This window comes from Pezoporus wallicus, unplaced genomic scaffold (assembly GCF_028554395.1).
Source record: "Pezoporus wallicus isolate ANWC-B61680 ecotype Strahan unplaced genomic scaffold, APGP_CSIRO_Pwel_v1 contig_5552, whole genome shotgun sequence".
NCBI classification, from domain to species: domain Eukaryota; kingdom Metazoa; phylum Chordata; class Aves; order Psittaciformes; family Psittacidae; genus Pezoporus; species Pezoporus wallicus.
In genome coordinates, this window is record NW_026640754.1 from 4,755,556 (window position 1) to 4,782,688 (window position 27,133).

Sequence of the window (27,133 nt, forward strand, 5' to 3'; positions counted from 1 at the left end):
TTCCAGATTTCTTGTAGGCCCTCTTTAGGCACTGGAAGCTGCTCTAAGGTCTCCCCAGAGCCTTCTCTTCTCCAAGCTGAACAAGCTCAGCTCTCTCAGCCTGTCTCCGTAGGAGAGGTGCTTCAGCCCTCTGATCATTGTCATGGCCCTCCTCTGGACTCGGTCAAGCAACTCTGCATCCCTCTTGTGCAGAAGAAGAGGTATGTGGTACTGTGGTTATTTCCCAAAGTATGACACGTACCAATGACAAGCACACTTCTGTCTCCCAGAACTTGCTCTGCTGCTGCGCTTCTTGGCCAGTGATGCATGAGAAGTGGTCTTGCGCTATCCCAGTGCTTGTGTTGCAAGCAGGGAGAGCTGGAATGGGGCAGCTGCTGATGGGGCAGCAAGGCTGGAGCCCTTCCAAGCACAGGCTGCTGTGCACAGCCAAAAACCCTCTGAGAAATGAAGCCAAGGGAAGAGCAGAGCTCACTCCCACTCCAAGCTTGCACTGGACAATGGAGCCAGAAAGCACCAGGGCAGGAGTGGTGCCTTGGAGGTGCTAGAGTAGTGGGCAAGAACCAAGCCCTAAGGGCTCAGGGAGCCCTGACAAGGATCAGTGCTCAATGCTACGGAGGACAAGCAGCAACCTCTGGGGGCTACACTGGGGTCACCCTTGAAGTCTAGAGAGCTGCCTCCCCCTCAATGCCTGGCACGAGGGCCACCTGCATGGAGCAGGGGCAGCAGATCCCTGGCCACAATAGCCCAGAGGAGCCCTTGCAAGGGGCTGTGCTCAGTGTTGCAGAGGAAGGCAAAAAAACCCCAGGTACACTTGCTAGTTCACCGTGGGGGAAAAAAGGCCTTCCTGCCCCCAGCTGCAGGGCACAAAGGGCCATCTTTGTGGCCCCCTTTGTGGCCCCCTTTGTGGTGCATGAGCAGCAGGCAGTAACCCAGCCAGAATGTACCATGGGAGCCCTTATAAATGGTCCTGTTCAATGCTGTAGAGGAAGGCAGCCCTCAAAAGAAAGCTGCCTCTTACTGGAGGTCACCCAAGTGACCTAATAGCAGTGCTAATAGCAGGATATAGAAACTATACAAGAATGTAGAAATTCTTCTAAAGATTCACAAAAATACCTGTTTCTATAGACTATTCATCTTTAACTACTAGTGGAACTGCACTCAATAGATATAATTATGTACTGAATAGATGTAACAGTCTACAAAGAGCTACTGAAATCCAAATGAACAGTATTGCTTTCCATTAAATTCCTTTGGACTTTACCTAGCTCCTTCATGTTGCCCTTTGAGCAGTGTCTCCCAGGGAGAAGACATGTGAGGTCTATGTGTGTATCCCTGCAGACATATATATAACCTTTACACTTACCTGTCTGCTATTTCCAGTAGAAAATCGCAAGGGACAATAAAACCTTCTTTTTCCCAGCGTTAATATTGCCAGTGCATGCATTGACTTTCTCGTGACACAGAGGCGGATTTTTTTGCATGGATCAGGTATTTTAGCTGTGAACTGTGATGTGTACATCTGTCAATTATTTATCTGCAATAGATGACCTTTGGCAAAGTCCTCAGTGTCTCAGTTCAGCAAACACTTAAGCATATGCTTATTTTAAAGGTGTTCATGGTCTCAAAGGGCACATTGGCCATAACACAGTAAGGCAGAGAGCAGGAACCAGGGTGAAATGCAGAACAGCTGAATTAAGCACAGGGCAGTTGAACTGTAGTAGGACTCCAGGTTTAACTGGAGTAAACAGAAGTCACCCCAAATGTAATAGTATTTATTACTTTTTCCCTATATGGCTGTTTTGAGCTATTTTCTAGTTCCATGGTAAGAATGTTATCCTTTCTAAAACATCTATGTCTATTATTTTAAAGCTTTAATTCTGAACTAGGCATTTGAATGGGCAGCAATGCCAAACAAAATCATGGAAAAAAGTAAGAGCTTGATAGCCAAGGTGGGTAGGGGTCCTATAGACATTTGCACTGCTTATGATCTGCTATTAGTGATTAACTTTTCCAATCTGAGGATATACTGCTGCTTAGTAAAGACAAATATCAGATCAGGAAAAGTCTGGGAAACTCTTAATAGGAACAGCAATGTACAGCCAAATTCATTACACTTTAGTCTGGAAGATGCTATTTTCTCTTTAATCAGTGGTAAAGGCAAATGAGACCAATCAAATGTAGCAGGAATGCATTGTGAATGCCAGAGAGCTGATTCCCGAGGTTAACTTACACTGCTGCCATTTCCTTCAAAGAACCAAGTTCCAAGCTTTGTAAAGTCTGAAGCCAAAATCTGCTACTTCATATTCTTCCCTATGTTCCTTGCTCACACATAGTCAGTGCTTAAAGGAAGAAAATCCAGACCCTAGCAAACAGGGACACAGAGCAGGAGAGCTGTCAGATGCAAACACCCATCCATCACAGCTTTTTCTGTGAGCCAAACATAAACAGAACAAAGATAACTCATGGGCAAGTATTCATCTGGGCTCTCCTGCCACTAGAAGCGGTGGAGCCGAAATATTACCATGCTAGTGGTTCCAGCCACTGCTTCTGCCAAAATATAAGCACTTGTAGGGATATTTTTCTCTTTTCTTCATGGTGTTTATTATGTACTTTCTGCTTTTCAAAGCATTCCTGGGGGAAAATGTCATGTATCCTCTGTCTGCTTGATGGCGAAGTAAAACACAGCTAACAACTGGTGAACTGCCCAAGTTGCCTGTCTGAAGCACTGCCACTACAGTGGATAGAGAAGCCCCAGGGGAGTGCAAGAGCTTCCCAGCAGTACCACCAAAGTCAAAGCTTTATAGTGCTCTTCATGCTCACCCTGGTGGGTGATGACACCCAGGACCCTCCAGTTCCCTCATTCTCCAGCAGCCTATGCAACTGCTTCAGCTGAAGTGCAGTGACATCTTTTCTAAACACTGAAATAAAAGAAGGGGGTGGGGAGAAAGTCTCTAAATGCAACTTTTTGTCATTTAACACAACATTTACCAGACCATGGAGCTAGCCTGGAAAGTTTTCAAAACCCTCTGTTATGACATGAAGTGTCCAACTGTTAAATCAATGTTTAGAAATGCAATTTAAAGTTGGCAGAGGTTCAGGTCTCCGTGTCAGATAGATAAAGAGGAGCCTATATATCACTGTGAAAGAAGTCCTTATTCTTGCTCCAGTAGTTCAGGTTTTAAAATAAAGGTCTAGCATCATACAAAACTGTGCAGAAAGCTATCTAATGCAGCATCTTATTAAATATAGCTCATCTATTTGTAGTTTAATCAAGAAAAACTTAACAATCCCTTTGTCTGGCTCCAAGTATTTTTAAATTTCCTCTCTTATAATATTTAAATGAGAAAATTTACCACCTGTCCTGGCCTCTACCAAAAAGGAATTTAAATACTAAAGGATCTCCATGGTCAGTATTACGGAACTGTAACAAGCCTTAACATCAAAAATCCAATTCCAAGTTCTATTCATCACAGAGTTCTTGGTATCTAAGAAGCCTGAATTTTCAATGTTACTGCCAATGAACTACACACTCAAAGACCAATATTTAGGAGCCAAAATGATTTCTAATTGTTGCTGTCTCTGCGGACTTCTATGTCATGCTCATCACTTTACAATCTAGAAATAGCAAAGATTTCTCAGCAACTAAAATATCTCACATCCCCAAGAGGTTAATGCTTCTACTTAAAATTATCTTATGAGTAATTCTGAGGAACGTTATCTGAGAAAATTATAATATGATGTAAGTATCTTAAGAGAAAAAAAGACGCAAAATCATCATATTAGTCACTGGCTATGAGCAAGCACCCATCCAAACTAAAATACTAGGTGTTTCCAATGCATTTTGAAAAGTGTTCCTTAAGTTCTTGCCTGCCTTTGGAGCTAAGCTTTTCCCAGACTCAAGCGTTGGAGGAGAAATTGGCTCAGAAGTTCCAGTTCAGTCCTGAAATAAAGCTCATAGAGGACTACTGCATCACCTCTTGCATCTGAGGTAGCTGAAAGCCCACGTGTTCCTGCAGGTAGCACCCAGGACATCACGCAGAAGATTGAAGCTACACACACTCAGGGTTGGGGGCAAAGGCTTCTTCTCCTGGAGATGATTTCAGATGGTTCATGGAATACATTTTAATGATGATTTGGTTAGGTAGAACCTGGGACCTGTTTCTGTTGGACAACATAACTTTCTGAAGGTGCTGTGTATGGATGTATAGATCTACTGTGGGATGGTGTGGAGAGTCAGTTCTTGTCTAGCAGTCTGCAGGCTTTTGTGGTTGAGACATAAACACTATCGTACCTCCATACAGAAAAGGAAGGATTAAGTTATATTTGGGGCAACAAGGGAAGAACAAAAAGTGAGCACCATCACACACTCCCACAATTTTTATAAAACCAAATATTAGATAGAGGTTCAAAAAGATGTAAATATGTTTTTGCAAGAAATTTTACTACATTTTCTGGTTATCATTGCAAATAATTCATTCTTACAAATCATAACAGATGCGGTCCCTTGAAACATACAAACGATGTGGAGCCCTGGGTACTGTTGCCACGGACCGCTGGGTGAAGAGACTGAATCTGTCATGTGTGCGAGGGTTCTTTATCCCTTGGAAAGGGTCTGTCTTACCTGGCTTTCTGCAAATAAGTGAAGATCTTTTAAGGTTTCCTAAGCTTAAACATTTAGGTACCTTTCATAGTGCTCCTGGGAAGTCACAATCAGAAAGAAGTCTCTTAGCCAGCTTAGCCTGCAAGCAATGTGCTTTTCCCCGTGTCCCAGTGCTGCACCTCTGTAATGTGAAGTCATGCAGGCCGAGGTGCAAGTAAGTGTCTGAGTAAGCAAACCACTGTAAATCAGCTCTGAAGGTAGCTCTGCTTGCTCTAGCACCTTCTCTGTACTTACACCTCCTGTGCAACCTTCTTCCCCTCCCAAGCAACAAGTCAGCTTATGACCTTATGTCCTTAATGTCTATTTCTTTCATCCCAAAGGAGAAGCAAAGGGACCCAGATGTAGGCAGATTCAGGCTATGACTTAGAGGTGCCTTTTTGATCTGACTGCGTGGATGTATACAGAGTCAATTTTGCAAAAGATCTCTTTATTTTTTTTTAGCTTGTGCCCCAGGAATACACCAGAAAATGCCTTAACTGTGATGGGAGGACTCGGGGGGGGGGAGGGGGGGTGTCTCAAAAGATAGTTTGCATGAATCTGGTGTTTCTGAAAACACATTTCATTTAAATATTAATGTTATTCAGCAGCATAGTAACGGGAGAGCAAAAGGGCAAAAAAGTCCCAGAAAAACGTTTCTGTGTGTTCAGGGCCATGTTCTCCTGTAGGATTTGTTGCCATAAATTTCTGGGCCACAAAACAGACTGCATTTTGCAAGGAAGGCTGCAAGTTACCAAGAGACTTAATTGGTTTATACTGTTTTAATAAGACCTCCTGGGAAACAGATTTAATAGTGGAGTGCCAGTATCACATAATAAAATACAGTTTATAGAGGATATTACAACGTAAGATACAGTGTGTCTAACTGGAAAGTATTTGCTGAACTTTCAGGGAACAAAATCTAAATCCATTGCTTTGGAAGCCTGGAAATGAGGCTACGTGACCACGGTAGTTAAAAGGAAAGCAAGCTAGCGGTTTAGGTGGAAACTGTCTGCCCCGAGGGAACCAAGAGTTTTCTGTGGGAAGGTCACACAGAGACCTTCCTTTTAGAGAGGGAAATACAAGGATCCAATGTACGGTTTGCTGCAAACCAGCCTCTCGCCCCATTTTCCCTTTCCAACCACAAGGTTTCCTGCAGGGAAAGTGTAAGGTAAGTAATGTCACAGGGAATTTACAGACCTGAACCCGGGCCCCACAGTGTGGGGTCTATGGTCAAGGTGGAAGAGCAGAGCTTACCACATTTTTCATTGCAGGTTGCGAGGTTGAAATCCTGGGGGTCAGACCAAGCTACTGCCGCGAGTACTTCAGTGTCCCCACAGACAAAAACTTTGCAGATGCCATCAGCGATGCTCTTGAGTCTTTGCGGTATGTCAGTAGGGATCGCAAGGATAAGTGTTTGGGTTTGCTATCAGCCTTGCTCTAGGGAGATGTTCAGGATTAGATCCCGGTAGGAAGATGGGAGCTGAGACTGCTTTGTAGCACTGTCATAGACACATCGCCATAACAGACATAGGCCCTTCCATTAAGATCGGAAGGCAAGATGTGCTCGTTTCCATGAGTAGGTTACAACACAGAGGAGACATTCCAACTTACTATTTTTAATTTGCTGTTTCTAACAACTTCAAGATCAGTCTGTGAGTATCTGTTCACTGACCCGCAAAGGCAGACTTTGAAATCCTTTGATTTAGAGAGACATTCTGGGAATTTGGAAATTCCAAAATTCAGCTCCGGTCACTCATTTGAGAGTTCAACACTTAAGCTACTTCCACATTTTAGAGCATCTCAGTCACAGTGACTTTGTAGTGGGCATTCCTGTTGTGCAAATATGAACATAGAATAGGCTAGGCTAGGCTAGGCTAGGATAAGATAGGATAGGATAGGATAAGATGATATGAAATGAAATGGAATAGAACAGTTCAGTTGGAAGGGACCTATAGTGTTCATCTAGCCCAACTGATGGGAATGACGGGACAGACAACTCCTAGGAAAAACATGCTCCACACCCAGCTTTCCAATTCCACCATCTCTCATCTAAGCATTAACAAGTGACAATTTCACATAGGTTGCAAAATCAGGGGAAAGTGTGTGGAGCCAGTGCCTTACATTAGCTATAACTAAGCGTTCTCTTTAAAAACTTGTTGGTTTCATAATTTATCCAATCTCAGGGCACATTTCTACTTTACTACTTGTGCACAGCCGTAGCGATTTGAATCTGAAAAGTTCTGTGTTCAGATACTGAGTGCTGATTGTCCTTGAAATAAAGGCTCCAAAATTATGAGACTGCTGCAGGAGATGTTGCTCCCAGTTGCACACTGGGTCCCCCTGCACAGATGCTCACAAATCACAGTGTCATTCACAGGCAGGGGCTTAGAGAGAAGCTTGTCTCAGAACATGAAACATTTAACCCTGAAATGATTTAGCTTAGATTTTAAGGAATTTATCTGCATGTGACATGAGGAGGTCATCTGTGCCATCGGAGGCTTTCTGGAGCTTCTGCTACACTTTAAATTCACTGACTAAAAAAGGAAATGGAAAACTGAATACGGACACCAGCTGTCTGCTGGTGGAAAACCTGAATTACCATAGAAAGCTTTTGGGTCAGGTATTGTTTGGGGATGGGTCAAGATATGCTTGAAGTTTCCTGCCTGGTTTCTATGAAGCATAAGGCTGCTCGGGACAGTTTGCAGCTCTGTAATTGTGAACACGATTAAAAGTGAGGCACAAACTGTTGAAAGCTCCAGCCCCCCAAGCTGCTCTTTTGGATTGCTGGAGCCCATTGAAAGAGTTTCAATAGCTCATTCACCCCGAGTCACAAGGCTGCTTGCTGCTTCCTTCAATGCAAAAGAAGAAAAGGGCAGGGACACAACAGTGCCAGTGGGGCAGCTCAGAAGAGGTCAAAACTGGTGATTCAAGAGAAGAGCAAATCTCTGCCACCACGATGCCTGCCTTAAACACCGGCTACAGCCTGCCGAACAGCCTAAGTCCTACAGATTCTCCTGGACCTGCGGGAGGTCAAGTCTCTGGTATCCATTTACACAGCATCCCTCTTGAATTTCTTGAATAATCATTTGAAGGTGTAAATACTTCAGGGATATACAATAAGAAAGGAGGGGAGAGAATGAACCGATTAAAGATCTGCTAGGTTTTCCTTTTCCTTTCTCTCATTCATCCTCTTTGTTTAGTCCTTTAAAATTTAGAAGACTATTGTCAATGCTGCTGTGCCAGCCCATAAGAAAAGCTTCTGAAACGCCCTTACTGTAGTCGTATTCATTCAGCAGGAGTTAGCATCTCCAGGTAGAAGAACCTTGAGCTGCATTTTACTGTCATTTACATCTTTTGCAAGAGGCTCTGACACCTAAAGCTGTTCAAAGGCTGGCAAATGCAGCGTGTTTCCTTTCCACACCCCAGCTAATTGAAAAAGCCCATTAGGCTGGGGCTGGCACTAGCTCTATGTGGGAAAACAGCCTGTGGCAAGGGCAGTCTGTCGCCTGGAGCACTGCCTTGCTCATAGCAGGTATTAGTAGTTAATGAACTGCATTTATGCTCCCGCCATGCAAACTTTACAGGGACTTCAGGTGGAGAGACTATTTGCACCTTGATGGCCTAAGGGTTAACCTGAATTTGGTTACAGGAAACTCCTGGCCCATCTTAACTTCACCAAGGTCAAAGGGAGTTTTATCAATGCCCTCTGCAAGAGCAGGAGTATCCAACTCATCAGGCCACTGAGCTCCTCTTGCAACCAAAGAGAACCATCCTTCAGGAATATTCACCAGTTTCTTCAAACAGATGCTTTGAGACCATTGTGCAGACAAAAAGTGCACAAAACTAAGTCAAGCACCCATACTAGCAATTAAAACTAAAGCCTCCCTTATCTCTTCATAACTGTAATTTAAGGGCTGTTGTAGTCTACCTATCTTTCTGGACAGGTGTTATGAAGTTTGTGTGGTACTTGCAAAGCGTGTTGATAAAATATAACACCCAGTATCGCCATTGATGCTGTCCAGCTTTCTTCAGCAAGCTTTCCTTAGCCATTTCTGCTAAAAGTACTGATGGCTGGAGAAGACAGGACTAACACGCAGTTAGAAAGACAGATTACTTCTCCCTTGCAAGCCCTGATCAGAGATACCTAGTTTTCTTAGGAAAACAGGTAAAACATGGAAACAAAGAAAAACCCAACCTTACAAGCTCTGGATGTGCTGTACACAATCCTGCAAACTCCTAAGCATGCCCCATAACTACAGCTTCTCCCACTGAAGTCATGTGCAAAGTTGAACATTCAACCTTACAGTACTGAGCCTGCAAAATCTCACTGCAGCCTAAACAAGACCATTTGTTTTATGCAGTAAATGTCTTTCTTATCTTCTGTCTTGACTGAAATGGTCATTTAGTTGCAGGTGAGAATACACAAAGCAGCCTAAGAAGCTAATTAATACAGGCACTGCAGCAGAAGAAAACTATTTCAATAGGTTCAATGAGTGTGTATGTAATGTAGGAATTACAGGGTTAAACCTTACCAGTCAATTTATGCCTAATACAGATGGAAAGTAATGTCTACATGAAGCTGGGGGCCGGGAAGGACTGCTTCATTTGAATGATTTTAAAATCATGAAGAGTGAGACAGAACACTGTTCTACAGAGCCAGCAGTGGAGAAATTCCCACCACAGCAGAGACCTTCAGCTTCCTACAGGGCTGCTCCTCTGAGGCCTCCAGCAAACTTACAAATGCAAATGGCAGACCCTAATTCATGCATTAAGTCCCTCACCTCTGATATCTTCTCTTCTGTCTCACTCATTACACCACATTAATCAGAGAATCTGGACCCGTCAGGACATCACACAAAGTCTTTTTGTAGGGGTCTTGATCTGGATGAAGGCATGTATTGTGGATGGCACACCCTGTCATATCTTAATAACAGTAGAAGAAGACAGTGTTTGAGCTTCATGAGTGTAGATTTGTGATTTTATCCACACAAATTGCTCTCAGGGAGGTTTACAGTGAACCATAAAGTGGACATGAAAATGTAATTAAGCCCTGATATACGCACTATCCACACTAATTAGGCTGAAGGCATTCAGTGCAGAAACATGTGATCAGCTAAATTTGTGCAGCTCTGAGATTACCTGAGCTTCCCTTAATAATAATTAAGTTTCCCTTAATAATAAAAACACTCCTGAAAATTTCTCCCCAGTTCATACCACTTGGCAAGGTCATGGAAATACTCATCCTGAGTTGACCTTGGTGGTTTGGAAGACCTCACACAGGAGAAAGACAGAAGTGCCAAACTTTAATTAAAGCACATTTGACTGGTAATTCCCACAGTCCTTTTAATAATGTCATTCAGCACAGAAATCAGTATTTCTTCTGGGTCCTTCTTTGTCCTTAAAGGAAAAGCTGCCTTCCTTATTCAAAGAGGCAGTAGAGGGCTGCCAGTCCAGCCTTTAGCTGTACATGACAGTCTGTACCTGGAAGCTCTGATGGGATCTCAGGCAAACTCAGGGGACTCTGGGCATGAATAGAATCATAGAATGGTTTGGGTTGGAAGGGATCTGAAAGCTCATCCAGCTCCAAACCCCTGCCACAGGCAGGGACACCTTCCATTAGACCAGGTTGCTCAAAGCCCCGTCCAACCTGGCCTTGAACACTTCCAGGGATGGAGCAGCCACAGTTTCTCTGGGCAACCTGTGCCAGTGCCTCACCAGCCTCACAGTAAAGAACTTCCTTATGGCTTACCTGAATCTGCCTTGTTGAAGTTTGAACCCATTACCCCTTGTCCTATCACTACACTCCCTTATGAAGAATCCTTCTGCAGCATCCCTGTAGGTCCCCTTCAGATACTGGAAGGCTGCTATGAGGTCTCCTGCTATAACGAATAATGAGCCCAGCTGTGCAACAGCAGGTAGGAAAGCACAGGCTAGGAGCAGAAAACAGGGTTTTGTAGCTCTGTGTGTGGTGAGAACAACAAGGTTGGCAGTCAGGAGCAATCCATGTGCATCAGCCTCTCACTCCTTCTCCTCCCTCCCACCTCCAGCAATGGCAGTGCAGAGATGGCCGCAGTGTACTATGAGCGTATTGACGTGGAAGGCCACCACTATGGTCCTTCATCCCAGCAACGTAAGAATGCTTTGAAGGAGGTGGACAAAGCCTTGAGCAACATGATCACGCTCATCAAGGTGAGTGGCATCCGAAAACCCACCTCCCAGCTGAGTCTGGAAAAGGCTTTTGAACCTGCTCTTTCTGGCATGGCCAAGAGCTTAGTTACTGCCTGTTAGTTGGGTTTGTTGGCTGTAAACTTTTAATTCCTGAGAAAGAGAGGCTACCAAAGAGATGTGGATGTCAAGGCACCATTCCCCTAATTTTATTTTCATCGATGCTGTTATAATCCTCCTAATGGATTATTACACCAACAGCCCCAGGAAGCCGTAAACCAATATAGATGTTGTTCTGTTTATAACTTGGGTTGCTGGCTGGGCTTTATAGTAGGCAAACAAAACAAAACTGCTTGCTTCCTAAGGTTTGTGGAATCACACAATTAACTTTTATAGCAGTTTTTATGTACTGTTCAGAACTCTGTACTTTAAACTTTGTTTTAAAAAACATTATCTACATGATACTGCAGTGAGAAAGGGAGGACGCCAAGCGTTTGGTCAAATGTCAGTTCTGTGAATTCTTCTGACAGTGACTGGAGTTCTTTAGTTCCAGTGAGGAGAGGAATATGTATTTCAAGTTTCACTAAATTATAAAAGCTCTGATGATAAGTGCTTGCGCTTGGGAGGAGAAGAGAGGAACACTCCAGCCACAGGTAGCACCATAATGAAGTTGCTCTTCCCCAGCTGTTTTGGCCTACATACGAACAGTTGGGTAAAATCCTGCCTAGGACCAGCGGGACAACTAGTCTGTGGGGCTGGGATGTAGGGCTTGGTTGTTTAGCAGAGGCATGGATTTACTTTCAAAATCTCTCTTTGGCACTAACCTCTCAGACTCTTTCAGGGCAGCAAGTGAGTGTCAATGTCCACCAGTGTGGGTGGTAGCAAAGCACATTGCAGGGCATTTGTGGCCGTGCTCCTTCTGCCCAACTTCCCTTAAATCAGTGGGGTTAAATGGGGATTAAGATTTTCCAGTGGGCACAGTGTGAAGCTCTAACCTGTCCTTAATGGCTGTCATACACTCGCTTCACAGAGCAAGGGCCTTCAGAATGACGTCAATGTCCTCCTCTTCTCTGATCACGGGATGACAGACATCTCCTGGGTGGACAAAGTGATTGAGCTGAAAAACTATATCAATATGAGTGATACCATACAAATGAAGGACAGAGGTCCTGTTGTGAGCCTCTGGCCAGCTCCAGAGAAGCACGCGGAGGTGAGTGCAACTTATTTTGATTTACTCAGTTTTGTGTTTCCTTGATTTTTATGATGTTTGTCTCTTTTGTTTGCTCACAACATCTAAGTCCTGCTCCCAGAGATGTGTGTAAAAATCAACCTGAGGCTCTTACTGGGAGTCAGACGTAGGTCCTGTGACACTCTTGTGACGCTGGTTTCTGAAGGGAAGTCACACGATGCAAATTACAAAGCATGAACTTTCACCATTATTTGGCACAGATAACTGTTTTCAAAGCCCACCACTATGTACTGCTGATAAATAGCTAAAAGATTTTAGTTCAAAATCTATTTTCAGGATTTCTTAAACATATATTAGTTGATTCTACGATTCTATGATTTATTGACACTCCAGCTGGGATTTCCAAACAATCAGGAGCAGGTCTGGCATTCATATTCCAGTAAACTTCCATAGAGTTTGAGGAATCAACTCCATTAGTCTGGAATTGCAAAAAATAATTCTTTACAATATTTTCCTTTGAAGAATTTTGATGAATGAGTGTATTGGATTGAATCAACCATAAAAGCCCAAGGCCAGAACTGCAGGATTTTGAGGAACAAATTAAAACAACACAGAAAAAAATTGGGAAACCACTTGTAAAGAATGAAAATGCAGCATCTGTAACTAATAGACTAGTACTTTAACCAGAAACCAGTGCTTGAGAAGTCACTGTTGCTGTCCTCAGAATATGGTCAAGTGGATGTACAGAACAGGCCGCGCAAGCTCCAGGTGAATAACTTTGTTTTCTGTATTATGTTTTAGCCAGGTCCAGTCTATTGTAGCTTATGCAATATTTTTTTGAAGAGAATACTTGCTATGTTTTGCTCCCAAACAGGCTCTGCAGGAATTGCGTAGCTGTGATAGTCTGAACATTTCAAATTAGTGCCCGAATTGAAAGCTGACTTAGAGGTGTGCATAAGCAGTTCAGTCAGTGCTCCTGTAAGGGACTGCAGCATTTATATGTGCTCTCCTCAGCCTGAACTCAGAGATCTCTGTTTTTGTATGCCAGACCTTCAAGCAAGGGCAAGTACAAGTTGCAACTTCATGCAGACATGGGGTCTCTTCTGACAAAGCTCTTAAGTACATGCTTCTCTCTCATTAAACAGCATAATATCCCTAAGGAGAGTAAAGTACAACGCCTCACACCATGGTTTTGTTTTCTTCCTTCATTTCTTTTTAGGACTTCTTACTGGAGTGTTGCTTTTTTATAGCCAAATAAAGGTGATTTTCTGTTTCCAAATAGCCAGATTCCTCTATCCTTAATTTACTTTAAATACACATGTTTAGGAATTAAATAGTATCATAACATAGAGGTTACCACCTTTAAGAGTCACCCCATTTTGAAGCACTTGAGGTACTGGTGAAGCACCAGGACCACTCTCCAGTCCAGGTCATGGTGGGAGGGTCTGGCTGAGTGGCACAATCACACCCTGGTGCCATCCTTGTGGCAACTACGTATCGATGCAAATCTCTTGCACACATATACACACAAGTGGACATAGCTAAAAAGCTAGTGAAGAACCTTTCATTCTTGGCAGAATTGAGCTATTTATTCCTGAAGAGTCTATATATTTTTGAAAAAAGCATGTACATTCTGGGGACTCCAATAATGGCCATCTTTATGGCATATGAACATCTTCTTTAGGCATTGAAAGTAGTTTTCTGAATAATTTGTCCACATTTGTGTGATTGTATTCATGACAGTATGGTTAATATTAATAAACCACTTGTAGGGCATTGTACAGCTTCAAAGCCTCAGGCATTGGCTGATAAACCTCACAGCATCCTTACGAAGCAGGTAACTAAGCACTGTATCATAGGGATTGACTGGTTAAGTGTAAGAAACATAGGTGAGATGACATTAGTTGCTTGCTCAAGAGCACAAAGAGAGAATAGGTGGCAGAGGCCAAAGCCAACATCCCTTTTTTGCATCTGTACCCAGTCCACATAGTGCTTTTGGGCATGTTTCACTACTTAGCTTACTGTCTTCTGTGATGGTTTGATTTCTACTGATCTACATCTGTAGGTTGATACACTCACATGCATATATTCATTGAGTGTATGTATTACAAATGTGTATAATACCTGAAGTCATGCATTCCTATGTGTTTATGATCCAAGTTTTGAGAACCTGCTAAACCACACATACAGGTTTTGCACAGTCATCATCTTTGGATCAGCAAAGGCCCAGTTTGAATGTGCCATTAAAGGAGCTCAGCCATTTTACATATTTAGGTGTTTCCAGGTACCCATAGGTGTGTATATGTTCTTTACAGCCATGAGTGTCCTAACATTTGTTTTCTTTGCAGATATATCAGAAGTTGAAAGGTGTGGAACACATGAACGTTTATAACGTACAGGATATTCCAGACCGGTTTTTCTATAAAAAAGGAAAATTTGTGTCTCCTCTGACTCTCGTGGCTGAGAAGGGATGGTTCATAGTAGAGGTAAAATAGAGAAGCAAAATACTTATACATGAATGTGGAAAGGTGCGATATATATGAAAACAATCAGAAAAACGTAACGATTCCAAGTGTTACATCCTTCACTTGGGCTGACTACAAAACTGATGTCAAATATTGCAGTGTGCTCACAAGAGCCTAAAGGCACAGCAGCTATGCTGATGGTAGGCAAAGTTAAATAGTCAAGGTGGTTCTTTTTTCTGCATTGTTATAAAATAGGAGGAGTTTGTTTCCCATTCCAGTTTCATTGCTTTACTTCTCTTCCCCCTGCCTACCTGCCTTCACCTTAGACAGAAAAAGGTTGTTTCCATTTCAAGACCTTGCTGTCCCTCTATTCAACTGTACTTTGTGGCAACTTTTGCTTCTGCCTGGCTTCCCACCCACCAGATCCTGTCCTAAAAATACCTCATTTCTCCCATGTCCTCCAGTCTCAAAAGGGTCAGACTGGGGATTTACTCCTTAGAAATGCTCAGTGCACACACTGCAATCTGGTAGCTTGCTAAGCACACGAGAAGAGATTTTTCATAACAACTTATGTTGTTACTATAATTATTGTCATTATTATTTTGTCCTTGTATCACCACTGATCATCTCCACATTACAGCTATTAACAGCATCTCAGACAGCTCAGAGGTGAGGCAGCTTACATAGCTTCCAAGTGGGTAAAGTGAGAAGCAATGCTGAGTGATTTGACCAAAGCCATACATTAAGTCAGTAAGGTGGTGACAGAACCAAGGAGTCCTGGGTTTTTACGCTGCCCCAGTGTAGTCACTGCCTTGCAGATCACTGTAACTCAGTTGAGCATCTTCTCTCATGATCCTCAGAGCTACTGCTCACCAGGCTTTGCTCAAGATGACCCACACCACCACATTTCTCACTATCTAACCTGACTTTAGGGTAATAATTCCTACAGCTGAATACAAATGTGCCTCTAAGAAACTCCAACTGCTTTTGAGTACATTTCTGGTTAAAACCCATTTCTGGTTAAAAAGAAAATATACGTATAAAAGCTGGAGTTCAGATCCAGGCACCTGAAGCAGGAATCTGAAACATTTTTGCCAAAACAACTTTAAAAAACTGCAACTCAACCCTTTTGTATCGAACTCAACCCAGAACATTTTTACATATTCTGTGGAAAAAAAGAAAGGCACTTTAAAAAACATCATTGAAACTGTGACAAACCTTAATAACAGTGCAGCAAACACTGCTGCCGTGGTAATTATTTCTGTCTCTCTGCCCATTCCTTCCCATTGTTTCTGATTTTCGAGAATGTCCTCTCATTAATGCTGTCAGATTTTCCTTCTCCTCAGTACATTTTCATTATCTGTGAATGGGAGTGAAAATGAAAGTTTCCTGTCATGTTTTTAAAGCAATAATTGAGCCTTCTATTATACTTTCTGCCCAAACCCCTGCAGAGAGGATGTTTAGCTCTTCCTTATCATGCTCATGGGGTGTTTTACTCTCTGTTGGATAGTGGATAGCTATAAGCTGTTTGAAAAAGGGGAATTTGGAGGGGTGGGGGTGGGAGGGAAGGAGGAGGAATGTGTCTGAAAGATCCATGTTTTGTTGGGGTTTTTTCCAGCAAGGAGCATAGGAACAAAGCCATCCGCATTTTGGTTAAAGCAGGATGAGGAGGGATTTTATGAACCTCCAGTTTTATGGAAGCTGGTCTGCTAACATTATCTCAATATCTCCACGTGAGTGACAGGTCCCCATCCTTTGAGCAGAATGTTCCCCAGCTGCTCTCCTGCACGCAACGATGGCTTTAATCCTTAGGGCTGCGTGCTCACCCTGCATACATCCCAGTGTACTTCCCAAGTTTTAGGGAACAGCTGCTGTACAGCTTCTAAACTTGCACATGCAGGGGAAAGTCCATTATCGACAGTCCCAGACATGCCTGCTTCATCCTTGAGGAGCAACGCTAGACCACGCTTGGGCTGAGTCCGAAAAGTCACGAAGTTGAGTCCTTGGTCCCACTGGGCTTGCCAAAGCAGGCATGTCAGAGTGCTGCCAGTGCCCTGGCCCCAAAGAAGCCTCAGGGCTTTGTGGGGTTTGCTATAAGGCTTCTAGAGCCTGATGCGCTAGAAGGGCAGCACTGAGATGCTTTCAGAGCCCTTTCCCTCAAGCTACTGCTGCTAGCGGCTCCATTTCATGAGCTCCTACTTCAGCTGCAGCTGTGAAAGAAGGTACTGTGTTTTTTCTCATCCAGCTGGCAGCAAAAGTAACGGCAGCGGCTGTGACTGCACATCTAGCTGTGAACAGGTATCTCCTGGTGTCTTGGTGGGCGATGGGAAGGCACACTGCCTCCTGCACTTGACATCCCTGGAGGAGCAGCTGAGCCCATGACACCTGACAGGACCATGGAGGGGTGTAGGTTCAGCAATGTCGTGATACTGCCAAAGAAACACCACAAGTTAGAGGTGACTTGGCTTGTGTGGAGTTGTTGCTAACAAAAGCAGTACAGGTTGCCTGATGGTGAGCAGCTCAGTGACAATTAGTCCCCAGGAACCACAGTAAGCAGAGCTGCAGTGTAAGGAGGTGCTATGGTAGGAAGAGGGGAAGGAGTCTATTTTCTCCTTGGCTTGCTCTGAGTGTTATCAGTGAAATAGATGGGGACAAGGAAAGACATTTAATTTGTCAGCTAGTATTGTTTAATTATCTGGTACATCTGCGGACGGTTATGTACAAAGAAATGCAGAGGATAGTCAGGGGGTCCCCAGGAAAACAGTTGGAAGATCTACACCTCATAGCCATAATGTGATAATCACTGCTGTCCTCAGTGCTCCTGCACTTGGGAAGAGGAGGAAAATGAAAATCAGGCAAAATAAATGTTTGCAAAAGGAAAGGGATCCTTGGTCAATCTGCTTCACTATCTGCAGGGGCTGCAGCAACACTCGTACCACTCATGGGAATGTGGGAGACTCTGCTAGGGCATCTTCTGTGCTTACATGATGGAGTGTGAAGCCCAGACCTGGCTGCTTAGGGAACTGTAGCTCCTTTTCTGTAGTGACTGGAGAAATTAATGCCAGCGGTCTAATGAACTGACAGCTCATGTTTTTGTCTAAGTTCTGGGGATATCTGTAGTGTCACATCGGCTGCCAGCCCTAGGGAGCATGGGGCAAGAGAAACTCACAGAAAGCGTTGGTCCGGCATTTTGGGCAGCCCCTATGGACTGCTGCTCCTGAGGGGGCACTGCTGTAGGTAGTCTGGTAAGAGCTGCTAATACAAAGCAGAAGAAATTAAGGAAGGAATTTAAAAGTATGAGTTAAGTGCAATATGGACAAGGAAGAATGAGAATTATGATGACAAATTAGTAAAGCATGGATGCACTGAGCAGGGAGAGAAAACAGAGTGGTGTATGCCAAGGAGAGGGGACTGAGCCTGTGTTCCCTGGAAGGAACCTCAGTGCTTTAATACTAAAACAAGCAGGGAGAAGAAGTAATAATCATTAGAAAGTATATAGCAGGGGTGATATTGTATTGTTTAGGCTGACTAGCCAAATGGAGCAAAAATGGCTCTTTTTTCTATGTTGCCAATGGCATGTTGGGCAGAACAACACACCATCAGATCCATGCTAGCATGCAGTGGGAGAGGGACACCACCATGCTTAAACGTGTCACACACGGCTGTGATACTTTGTGCTCACAGCAGAACTTCAGATGAGTGAGAGGCAGAAAGTTGTCCTCCCTGCTCACCTGGGAGATGGGCTACTGGCTGAGGCGGCAAAGCAGGAGGGGGCTGGTGGGGTGGTACAGCAAATGGGGACGCAGTATGGCACCACACAGCACCCCACACACAGCCCAGGAGACAGGCACTAACTGTGCTCTGCTGTCGTTGTCCAGAGCAGGGACAAGCTCCCCTTCTGGGAGAACGGGACGGGGAGGAAGGAGGCCTGGCAGAACGGCTGGCACGGCTACGACAACGAGCTCATGGACATGAGAGGGTTCTTCCTTGCATATGGGCCAGGTACAGTGCTGCCATCCCCAGTGTCCTGCTCCCCAACAGCCCCATGGCCCTGACGCAGTATCCCTGCAGCTCCTGGCATGTCAGGACCTCGATGTGGCACTCTGCGATGCCCCAGAATTACAAATAGATGGCAGGATTTCCCCACTAAGGCTGGATAACAGGCAGGCTCCTAGTTCTGTGTCTGTTTCATAGCTGGAGGAACAAGGCAGAGGGATGTGAAGGGGTTTGATCAGCCCCTCTCTGACATCCCCCCCCCCCCAGCACAGTAACTTTATCCCCTTGCCCTATTTGCCTAAATTTTAGCCTTCATTTTTAATTCTATTTGAAACACGTTTGTTCTCCTTTTGTTGGTGGATTCACACTCACTAACACAGAGCCCTTTCTTTGGGAAGGCCACAACATCCCTCACTCACCTGTCTGATGGGCTGACACAAAACCCCTGGTTTCCATTTCATCAGGCCCTTTAAACACTGCTGAGCACCAGGCTACAGCTGCAGACAGGAGCAAAAGCAAAGCAGAATGTACAATGCAATTATTGCAGGCTATTAAATCTACAAAGCACACACAGTAAAGTAGCTCCTGTAATTAATAATTTTTTTAAGGTTTTTTAAGTTTTTAGACCAAAATTGGACTAGAAGTAAAAAAAATGAATATAAACATTCAGAATGGTTTTGTTGGGCTATGTTATAAATTGTATAGCATGCCACATCCCAGCCTGCCCTTGCTCCACAGCACCCCACATTTCAGGAGCTGAGCCCCAAGCCGTATGATGCCAACTCCTCTCATTTGCCTGTTTCCCTGCAGATTTCCGATCCAACTACCGAGCACCTCCCATCAGATCCGTGGATGTTTACAACATCATGTGCAGCCTGGCAGGGATACAGCCGCTGCCCAACAATGGCTCCTGGTCCAGGGTGGAATGCATGCTCCGAAACACGGCCCCCTTGGCACCGCTGGCCCCGCGCAGCTGCTGCGCCCTACTGCCAGCTCTACTGCCCCTGCTGGCTGTGCGGATCTCCTTACTGTGACCCCCAGCAGTGCCACCATGTCACCAGCAGCGCCACCCCTCTCTTTTCTTCTTCATTCGAATAATAGCTTCATTAATAGAGTGCTGCCTCCCACTGCTCCACCAGGCGTGAATCTGACCCGTCTTGCCTTTACAGCGGGTATAACATGAAGCCAGGTTCCGAGCTGCTCCAAACGCAGCCAGGGAAGTCGGTGCTGCTACTCCAGATTTACAGCACTGGCAACAGCAGCAGAACCCACAAAATTTCTGGTGGGTGCACGTGGGGACTTCTGAGCACCAAACACATCTTAACCCAGCAACTGGGAGGCTCACCCTGGCCCCCAGTGCTGGGCAGCTCAGGGTGGAGATAGACCTCTGTGCATTTAACTGGGTTCTTTCTGATTCACTCCTTCACCTCCAGCTCCCTCCCCAGCACAGCCCCAACTTCTTACAATGCCAAGCCCTGTCTATACCAAGCTGTTCTTCAAAGAGCTTTGCCGAGTGACCGTAACACTGAGAGAGGTGGTCGGTGGGAGAGCAGCCAGAGCATCCTGCTTCTCTCAGCCTCTCTTTCTTCATTTTCCACAAAGCGAGGCCTGGCCCTGCACATCTCCAGGGTCAGGCTTTCCTCATGGACCACGGGAGCAGGGAGGGCTGGGAAAGGGGAGAGTGATTGAAATCCTCCACTTCAAAACCAGTAGGACGGTGGAAAGTCACTGGGACACACAGGGGTCAGGAGAAAGAAGGATGAGGAATCCTGGCAATTAACAGCATCTCTGCCTCTCCTGGTGAAGATAATATCGTCTGCTCAGGTTTTGGGGGTTTGTACCTAGTTGTACCTGAAGGCTTTTCAACATTTACTGCTCTCTCCACTGCTGCCTGGTGAGCAGCACATTCTCCTCTAACCTGCGGCAGGGAGAGAGGCCTGTACTGATGGATCTCCCACCCTCTCAGTTAATCCTAGATAATATTTCCACCACGGGCTATCAAGCCCTAACAAAGTCATAACAGCAGTGTTAAATAGAGGAAAGGATAGAGCTATTGTTGGTGGTGCCTTTGGGAGTGCTCAGCGCTTGTTCTGATATACCTCTGAACCAGGAGCTTTCCATGACAAACTGCCTTTGGAAGGATTTAGGTCCCTCCCCATGCAAAATAAACCTCTAGGACTTACTATTCCTGTGGATCCAGAGTCAAGCATGATCCATGCGTGTGCATGTGGTACACTGCGTTTAAGGGTGAGTGATTACACGGCAGAAAAAAAACCAAACACCAAATTAAACTTGACAAAAGACACTGTAATGGCCATAAGGATTTATGTAATGTGTCTTTAAAGCTCAAGTGAGCCATCAAATCAATTGGGAGAAGAAAAAGGGAGAAAATCAGTCTTTGTTATTAGATTGTTGAGTATAAAAGGCAATTTAGTGCTTTCGAAGCATTTGCAGTAGCTGTAAAACAAGCACCTATTGTTCAGAGTTCCCTGTTGCTCTTTAATGGTCCAGGCACGATTAATTTGTTGGAGCATATTGTTAAAGTGAAAAAAATATCAGTATACAAGAAACCAAATGACTAAACCACCAAGTTTTGTTCGAAAATCAACAGGTTGCAGCCAGTGCCTGCTAATCCCCCCACAGCCTGCCATTTTAACTCTATAGTGAGCAGAACCCAAGGTCTTCTTACAGAAGAAAAGACCCTAAAATGATAGGGGTATATCCAACTTCTCAATTATACCAACAGGAATTGGAAATAACAAATAAGGTCCATCGAGTTGTTCCAGGGTCGGAACATGACGCATGGAACCAACACTGACCCTTGTGAGTACTTTGTGTAACTTATTTTTGTGACTGATCATTTTGGTCTGGGTCCATATGCAAGTACTGCAGAGTAAATCTAATTGCAATATGACTTGTTTGACCTTAATGAAAGCATTGTGTGTACGGCAAAAGGGGGATTTGGTGGCAGACCTGCAAGAAAGCAGCTCATTAGCTTCAGGAGAGCTACAGATGATTATTTTTGAGAAGTGCATCTTTCTTCCTGGGAAGCGTTGTACCTCTGAATCAGTTCGCATTCTCATTCCAAAATCACATGTTTTGACTCTTGCCTATTTTTCTGTATACTATGCAAAGGAGGACGGTGTATTTTAAAACCTATTTCTGAATGATGTTTTTATACAATGACTGATTGTGAATGAGTGAATAATTCTAAGAATGGTGTTGGGGAAAATGTGCACCTTTTTGTAAATGCTGTAAGGTTTGGGGGAAGCAAAAGACATTCCCATAATGCCTTGCCTTTCTGGTTTGATTGCTGCATCAAAGTGTGATAAACAGTGTTTGAAGCTTGTGCTGATTAATCATCAGAAAGATAAATGATAACATTGTTTAGAAATGGCAAAGCTGTCAGATGTAAATTAGGGACATTAAAAACATCACAGGAGATACTGTAGCTTGTATACACAGTCCTTTTTTCCAGATGCATTTCAATATTTAACTGTTGAACATCGCCCAGGGACATGTAATTCACATTAGCAAATGGACACAACAAACCTTTTCTCCTTAGAATAGAAGTGAGCCCAGGATGCTCTCTCCAGACCCACTTCTCCAAGCCCACCATCACATCAGCTGCTTGCGCAGAAGCCGGGTGCATTGTACCAGGGTTCAGTTGATTAAGGCTTTCCAGAGCCTTCATGGTAGACCCCACTTCCCAGCATGGGATGGTGCAAATGGCAGCAAGGCCTCAAAAACCAACACCAAGGGCCTCAAGGACAAGGGGCTCTAATCCCTCTTTAAGCTCCACAAACTAACAACAATGTTCATGGAAGAGACTGATCTAATAGAAATAAGTCTCCAGATCTACTCATTGGGATTTATCTTGTCTTCCTTACATTAATTGACCACATGGGCAGTGAGGGGATGATGGAGGAGAAGCAGTGCAGGTATACTAATAAGCCCTTTAATTCACAGCAGGACTCCCTTTGAACTGGCAGCACTGCCTATGTTTGTCCAGAGATGCTCCCCTTGTGTCCAATGAACATGGGTCAAACAAGCAGGAGGGTGCTGAGGGACCACCTGCATGGGGACAGCATGAGAATCTGTCTTGGCTGCCCATAGCAGTTCCAAAAATGACAATTTCTCACCTAAATGGGATGCAAGTACCAGGACCTCACAACTAAGGGGTGAGTTAGAAGATCCTGTGGTGCTGGCCACCTTCCTTATCTCCTAATTGCTCAGCAGAAGTCAAAACTCCCCACCTCAGGGTGAAATGCATACCACATGAGCTCTGGGAAGTGAAAGGGGTTGGAAAAGCTCCATGTAACATCTCCTCCTCTTTTTCCCTGTAGGGCTGTGCAGAGCAGGCAGGAGGCTGCAAATCCAACAGGATTTTGTTAAGAAAACAAGGCCTAATGAAGGGAAAAGTTTGAAACCCTCTATTTGAGCATAATGAGTCTTTAATAGCTGCTTTGAAAGGCAACTTTCATCTCCATGGAAAAATGTGTTTTGTGTAGGGACTGAAACATTTTTACGTTAAGGGAAGGCTATTGAGGAGTGCTCAAGAATAAGAGCATTTCAGAATGGCAGTTGTCTGGACACCATAATTCCCAAGCTTTGTACAGGTGTTTACAGCTGTATAGATCAGTCTGATAAAATCTGAATTATGCAGAAGTCTCTATGGACTTGCAAACCAGCATAACGTTATCCCAAATCTGGCAAGTCAGTATCAGCAGCACTGTTTCTGCTCTACCAGCCCTGCTCCATCAGGAAATCACTGCAGGCTGCCCAGCACTGCCTGGTCTCCAATTATTCCTGCCTAGCACCCATAGTGGCTTCCTTTGAAGCCACACCACCACCACCACCACCTGATGAGGCTGCCCGTTTCCACTGCTCTGACTGGTTTCCCTGCTGCCTGGGAAGTGTCACCCACTGGACCTGCTGATAAGCTCCCACTCTGGAGCGGAAGACATCCATCAGCAGCAGCACTGCAAGGAGTGCAGTCTCCTACATCGGGACTGGGATGGCTGGGGGAGACGGAAGGAAAGAGCCCTCATTTACCAGTGCAGAGCTCAGGGTCTGCCAGGTCTGGGAATACCTCGGAGCAGAGAAGGGGAGAGGAAAGCAGCTTCCCTGCAGAAAAAAATGGGGTGATTTAAATAGGCAGAGCTGGGAAAAATCAGTACATTTTAGGTGGGAGAACTGAAGCGAGCAAAGTAACAATCAGAACTTTTCCTTCACTCTGTGTTTCTCATTGCTACTCTCTTCCCCCTCCCAATTCTCTTTCTGTTACCCTTTATTCTATAGCTGATTCCTCCTGCCACAGCACCAAACCCCACCACGCCTGACCTGCTGACTCCATGTAGTTTCCTGAGTGAACTCGCTTCTGCTTTGAGTTCAATAGGAAGAAGACCAACCTCAGGGAGACATGGGTGTTTACGTGGCCCTTAATGATCCTTGACAAGAATCAGCTGGATATACTTCCAAATGCAGAGGACTTGGGCTGCATGTACAGCTGTTTGTGTTGTTATTAAACCCTGATCCCACTAGTGGGAAACAAAGCAGCGCAGGAGAGGGGAGCAGGGTGCAGCAGGGATGAGTGACACAGCTCCTTGCTTTGTTACTTGTTCTCACTGACAGCTTTGCTCTAGGTTAAACATGGCACGCTTGTGTTAGGCAGTCCCAGCAGTGCTGCCCAGGAGGACTCTGAGCTCTCATCAGCACAGGGGGACTCTCATTAAAGCAATGAAAGACAGCAATGAAACAGTGAGGTGGGCTGAGGAGCAAGCTGTGGTGGGGGTGGCATGGTGCCCATTCGCTGCACCAGCCCCATGGATCAGAGCTTATCTGAGCTCTGGGGAGCTCATTTCATTTCTCCCCTGACTGCAGAAAATGAGGCATTTTAATATCAGAACTCTAGCAGCCTTTGGGAAGCAGGGGCACCAGGGCGTGAGCAGGAGCTGCCCCTGTGTCCCATGTTGAAGGGTCCCAGGCACATGTTCAAAACAGGCAGTTCCAGCCTTTCTTCAGTGGTCAATGTGCTGCTCATCCTACACCGCTAAAAATCAGTGCACTGGCAACCACTGCTTTGTGCTCCCCTGCGCAGGGTAGTTTTGCCCCTGCAGGCCATGGCCATACAAAGTGACTCAGGAAGGACCTGCTTCTGATTTCTGAGAGGAACCCCCTCTACATGACCCCTGGGCAGAGGGAGGCTCTCTCAAATTCAAGATTAATTTATTAAAAGTGCTTATCTGTGCCTATGTATCCTTCCCTCCATCCCTCTCTCCCTCCATCCCTCTGTCCACCCATCTGTCCATCCCTCCCTCCATCCATCCATCCATCCACCCACCCATAAATCTCTCTCCCTTGCTACTCCATCCATGTCTTCACCCTTATTGGTAGGCTTTTGGTGGCAAGACTTCCCATAGCAGCTGTGAAGGAGGACAGAATAAAACCTTAATGTCTTTTAAGACAGAGTTCAAGCACTTTTATGAGCTGGATTATGGAACACTGCTGCAGGGGCTGGATGGGATGACCTGGAACACCCCCAAAAACAGTTTTGACATAGAAAATTTTTTTTTTTCCCTTTAAACAGAATGAACTCTGGAGAGCCCTGAGTTTTCCTTGTTTCATACAGCCTCTTTCTGCAAGAACAAATGGGATGGACAAATGCAAATCCCACTGACAAGATGATGTTTAATATCCATGATGTGGGGCGCTTTCCAGCAAAAGACAGGCTCTGTTTTACACAGAAATAGCTGAATGCAAAGGCCCAGCAATTAGTCATGCATTTGAAGAAATACAACCCAGTCACAGGGGCTGAATTTTAGATACTTGCTGCTCCAGTTTGGACAGTGACAAATTAAGGCCCTTAAAAAAGCAGGTGTGGCTCTTGAAGAAGCCCTCTGAGGGCAATTAAACCAGGAAACCAGCTGGTAAGTGTGCAGATGTGACAGCTAGAGCAGCTTCAGAATTAATACGGAGGAGGAGGATGAAGGAGTTAATGGTGTAGGAGATAAGGCAAATGACACAGGGTCTGCTCTCCAAAGGGGGCTGCTCCACGGCAGGTGAAGTGCCTCATCATGTGGGATGGGCAGAGCTGTGACAGCCACATGTCCCCACTGACCTGGAGAGCTGCCCTGCGCCTACCACAGATGGGCTCCAAATGAAGCCCCCACCAAAGGACTGCACAAACCACACCCACAGCTTCCCCCTGTGCCCAGGGAGTGCTGCATTCAGGAGTGTCTGAAGCTGATGGCCTGGGCACCTCTGGTAATGCCTGCATACCCCGTGATGGAAAAGGCAAGCAGCTGAGATTGAGGGTGGGTTTTCCCAAATCAGCTCCAATGAGTCAGACCTGCTCCAATTCAACAGGCAGTATCCAGCCAGGTGTTACATACGGTGCTTCATCGTTCCTGATCATTCACCATCTCCAGTGTTTGTTGTTCTGAATCAGCGTCGTGGTTTAAACCCTAGCCAGACAGCTTGTTCACTCACTCCCAGTGAGTGGTGCCGGGCTGGAAGCAATCGAGGCCCCCCTTGCCAGGTCTCTCCCCTTCCCCACTCCCGGAGGAACGGGGAGGAGGATCGAAAGAGTGCAACTCCTATGGGTTGAGACAAGAACAGTCCAGCAACCAATGTACAACACAAATCACCACCGCTACCACCAACGACAACAATGATGAGAGAAAATAACAAGGGAAGAGAATACGATACCACCGGCCAAGAAACGAGTCCCACCCAGAAGCCCGTGTCCTTCCGGGTAACTCCCAGTTACCCCCCACCCCAGGCATGACGTGCTGTGGTATGGAATACCTCCTTGGCTAGCCTGGGTCAGGTGTCCTGTCTCTGCTTCCTCCCGGCTTCCCCTCCTCCCTGGCAGAGCATGAGCCTCACAAAGTCCTTGGTCAGGGTAAACATCACTTAGCAACAACCGAAAACATCGGTATCACCAGCACCATTCCCAGGCTGGAAGCCAAAACACAGCACTGCACCAGCTACCAAGAAGGAGAAAAATTGACTGCTATTGCTAAATCCAGGATAATCAGCCAAGAAAATGGTTATTTTTCCCCATTGAAAATACATAAAATAATTCAGATACATGTAAAATTTTGAAGGATTTGTAATCTGCTATCAGGGTTACCATTTAGGCAGTGTTAGCAGATGCCATGAAAGCAAACTATGAGTTCCTCATCCTGTTTAGAAAAGGATGCCACCATGATTGTCATCACAATTTCTCTGCTGTTCCTCCCATATTTACTCCTGCTCCACCTCTGTCCACACACCCAGTAGCGTGAGGTACCACTGGGACAGCATTTTGTAGAAACTACCTTCTACCAAAGGGCAGGCTGGGGTACTGGTCCCATTTGCCTCACCAAAGTCTGCTCTTCCCAAGTAATTTGTTGATACATGTCCCTTTCCCACTGTGAATTATATGGGCTATTTCTCAGAAAAAGCTGTTGACACAGATTGCTGCAGATGACTTGTTTGGTTTTTCTCCCCCCCCTTGTCAATAGGAAAGGATTTCTTCCACTAACATTGAGCTTTGGCATCCAATAACCCTTCCAGGAAGCTGAGCACAGCAGTGTTCCTTTTGAGGCTGCTGGAACATGGCAGAGTGGACAAGGTCTTCACCAGTGTCAACCTCTAAATAAAAGAAAAATATCTCTAGTGAAGAGCCGCTCA

General features: G+C 45.0%; 1 protein-coding gene and 1 long non-coding RNA gene across 3 annotated transcripts in view; one reads left to right on the top strand and one right to left on the bottom strand.

Moving 5' to 3' along the window:
* Positions 1-19,953, top strand: part of ENPP6 (ectonucleotide pyrophosphatase/phosphodiesterase 6) — a 32,114-nt gene extending 12,161 nt beyond the window's left edge. For both annotated transcript variants that reach the window (XM_057420302.1, XM_057420301.1), the window contains 6 exons: positions 5,911-6,022; positions 10,687-10,828; positions 11,835-12,014; positions 14,342-14,479; positions 18,337-18,460; positions 19,265-19,953. In XM_057420302.1, coding sequence (XP_057276285.1) covers positions 5,911-6,022; positions 10,687-10,828; positions 11,835-12,014; positions 14,342-14,479; positions 18,337-18,460; positions 19,265-19,488 — 920 coding nt within the window. In that variant the 3' untranslated portion in view covers positions 19,489-19,953. The remainder of the gene's footprint in view (positions 1-5,910; positions 6,023-10,686; positions 10,829-11,834; positions 12,015-14,341; positions 14,480-18,336; positions 18,461-19,264) is intronic.
* A 2,301-nt stretch (positions 19,954-22,254) lies between these two features.
* Positions 22,255-24,257, bottom strand: LOC130605119 (uncharacterized). The gene is made up of 3 exons (XR_008973618.1): positions 23,829-24,257; positions 23,510-23,581; positions 22,255-22,528 (listed from the first exon to the last, which is right to left on the bottom strand). It is a non-coding gene; the product is annotated as an uncharacterized LOC130605119 (long non-coding RNA).
* Between the last annotated feature and the right edge of the window lie 2,876 nt (positions 24,258-27,133).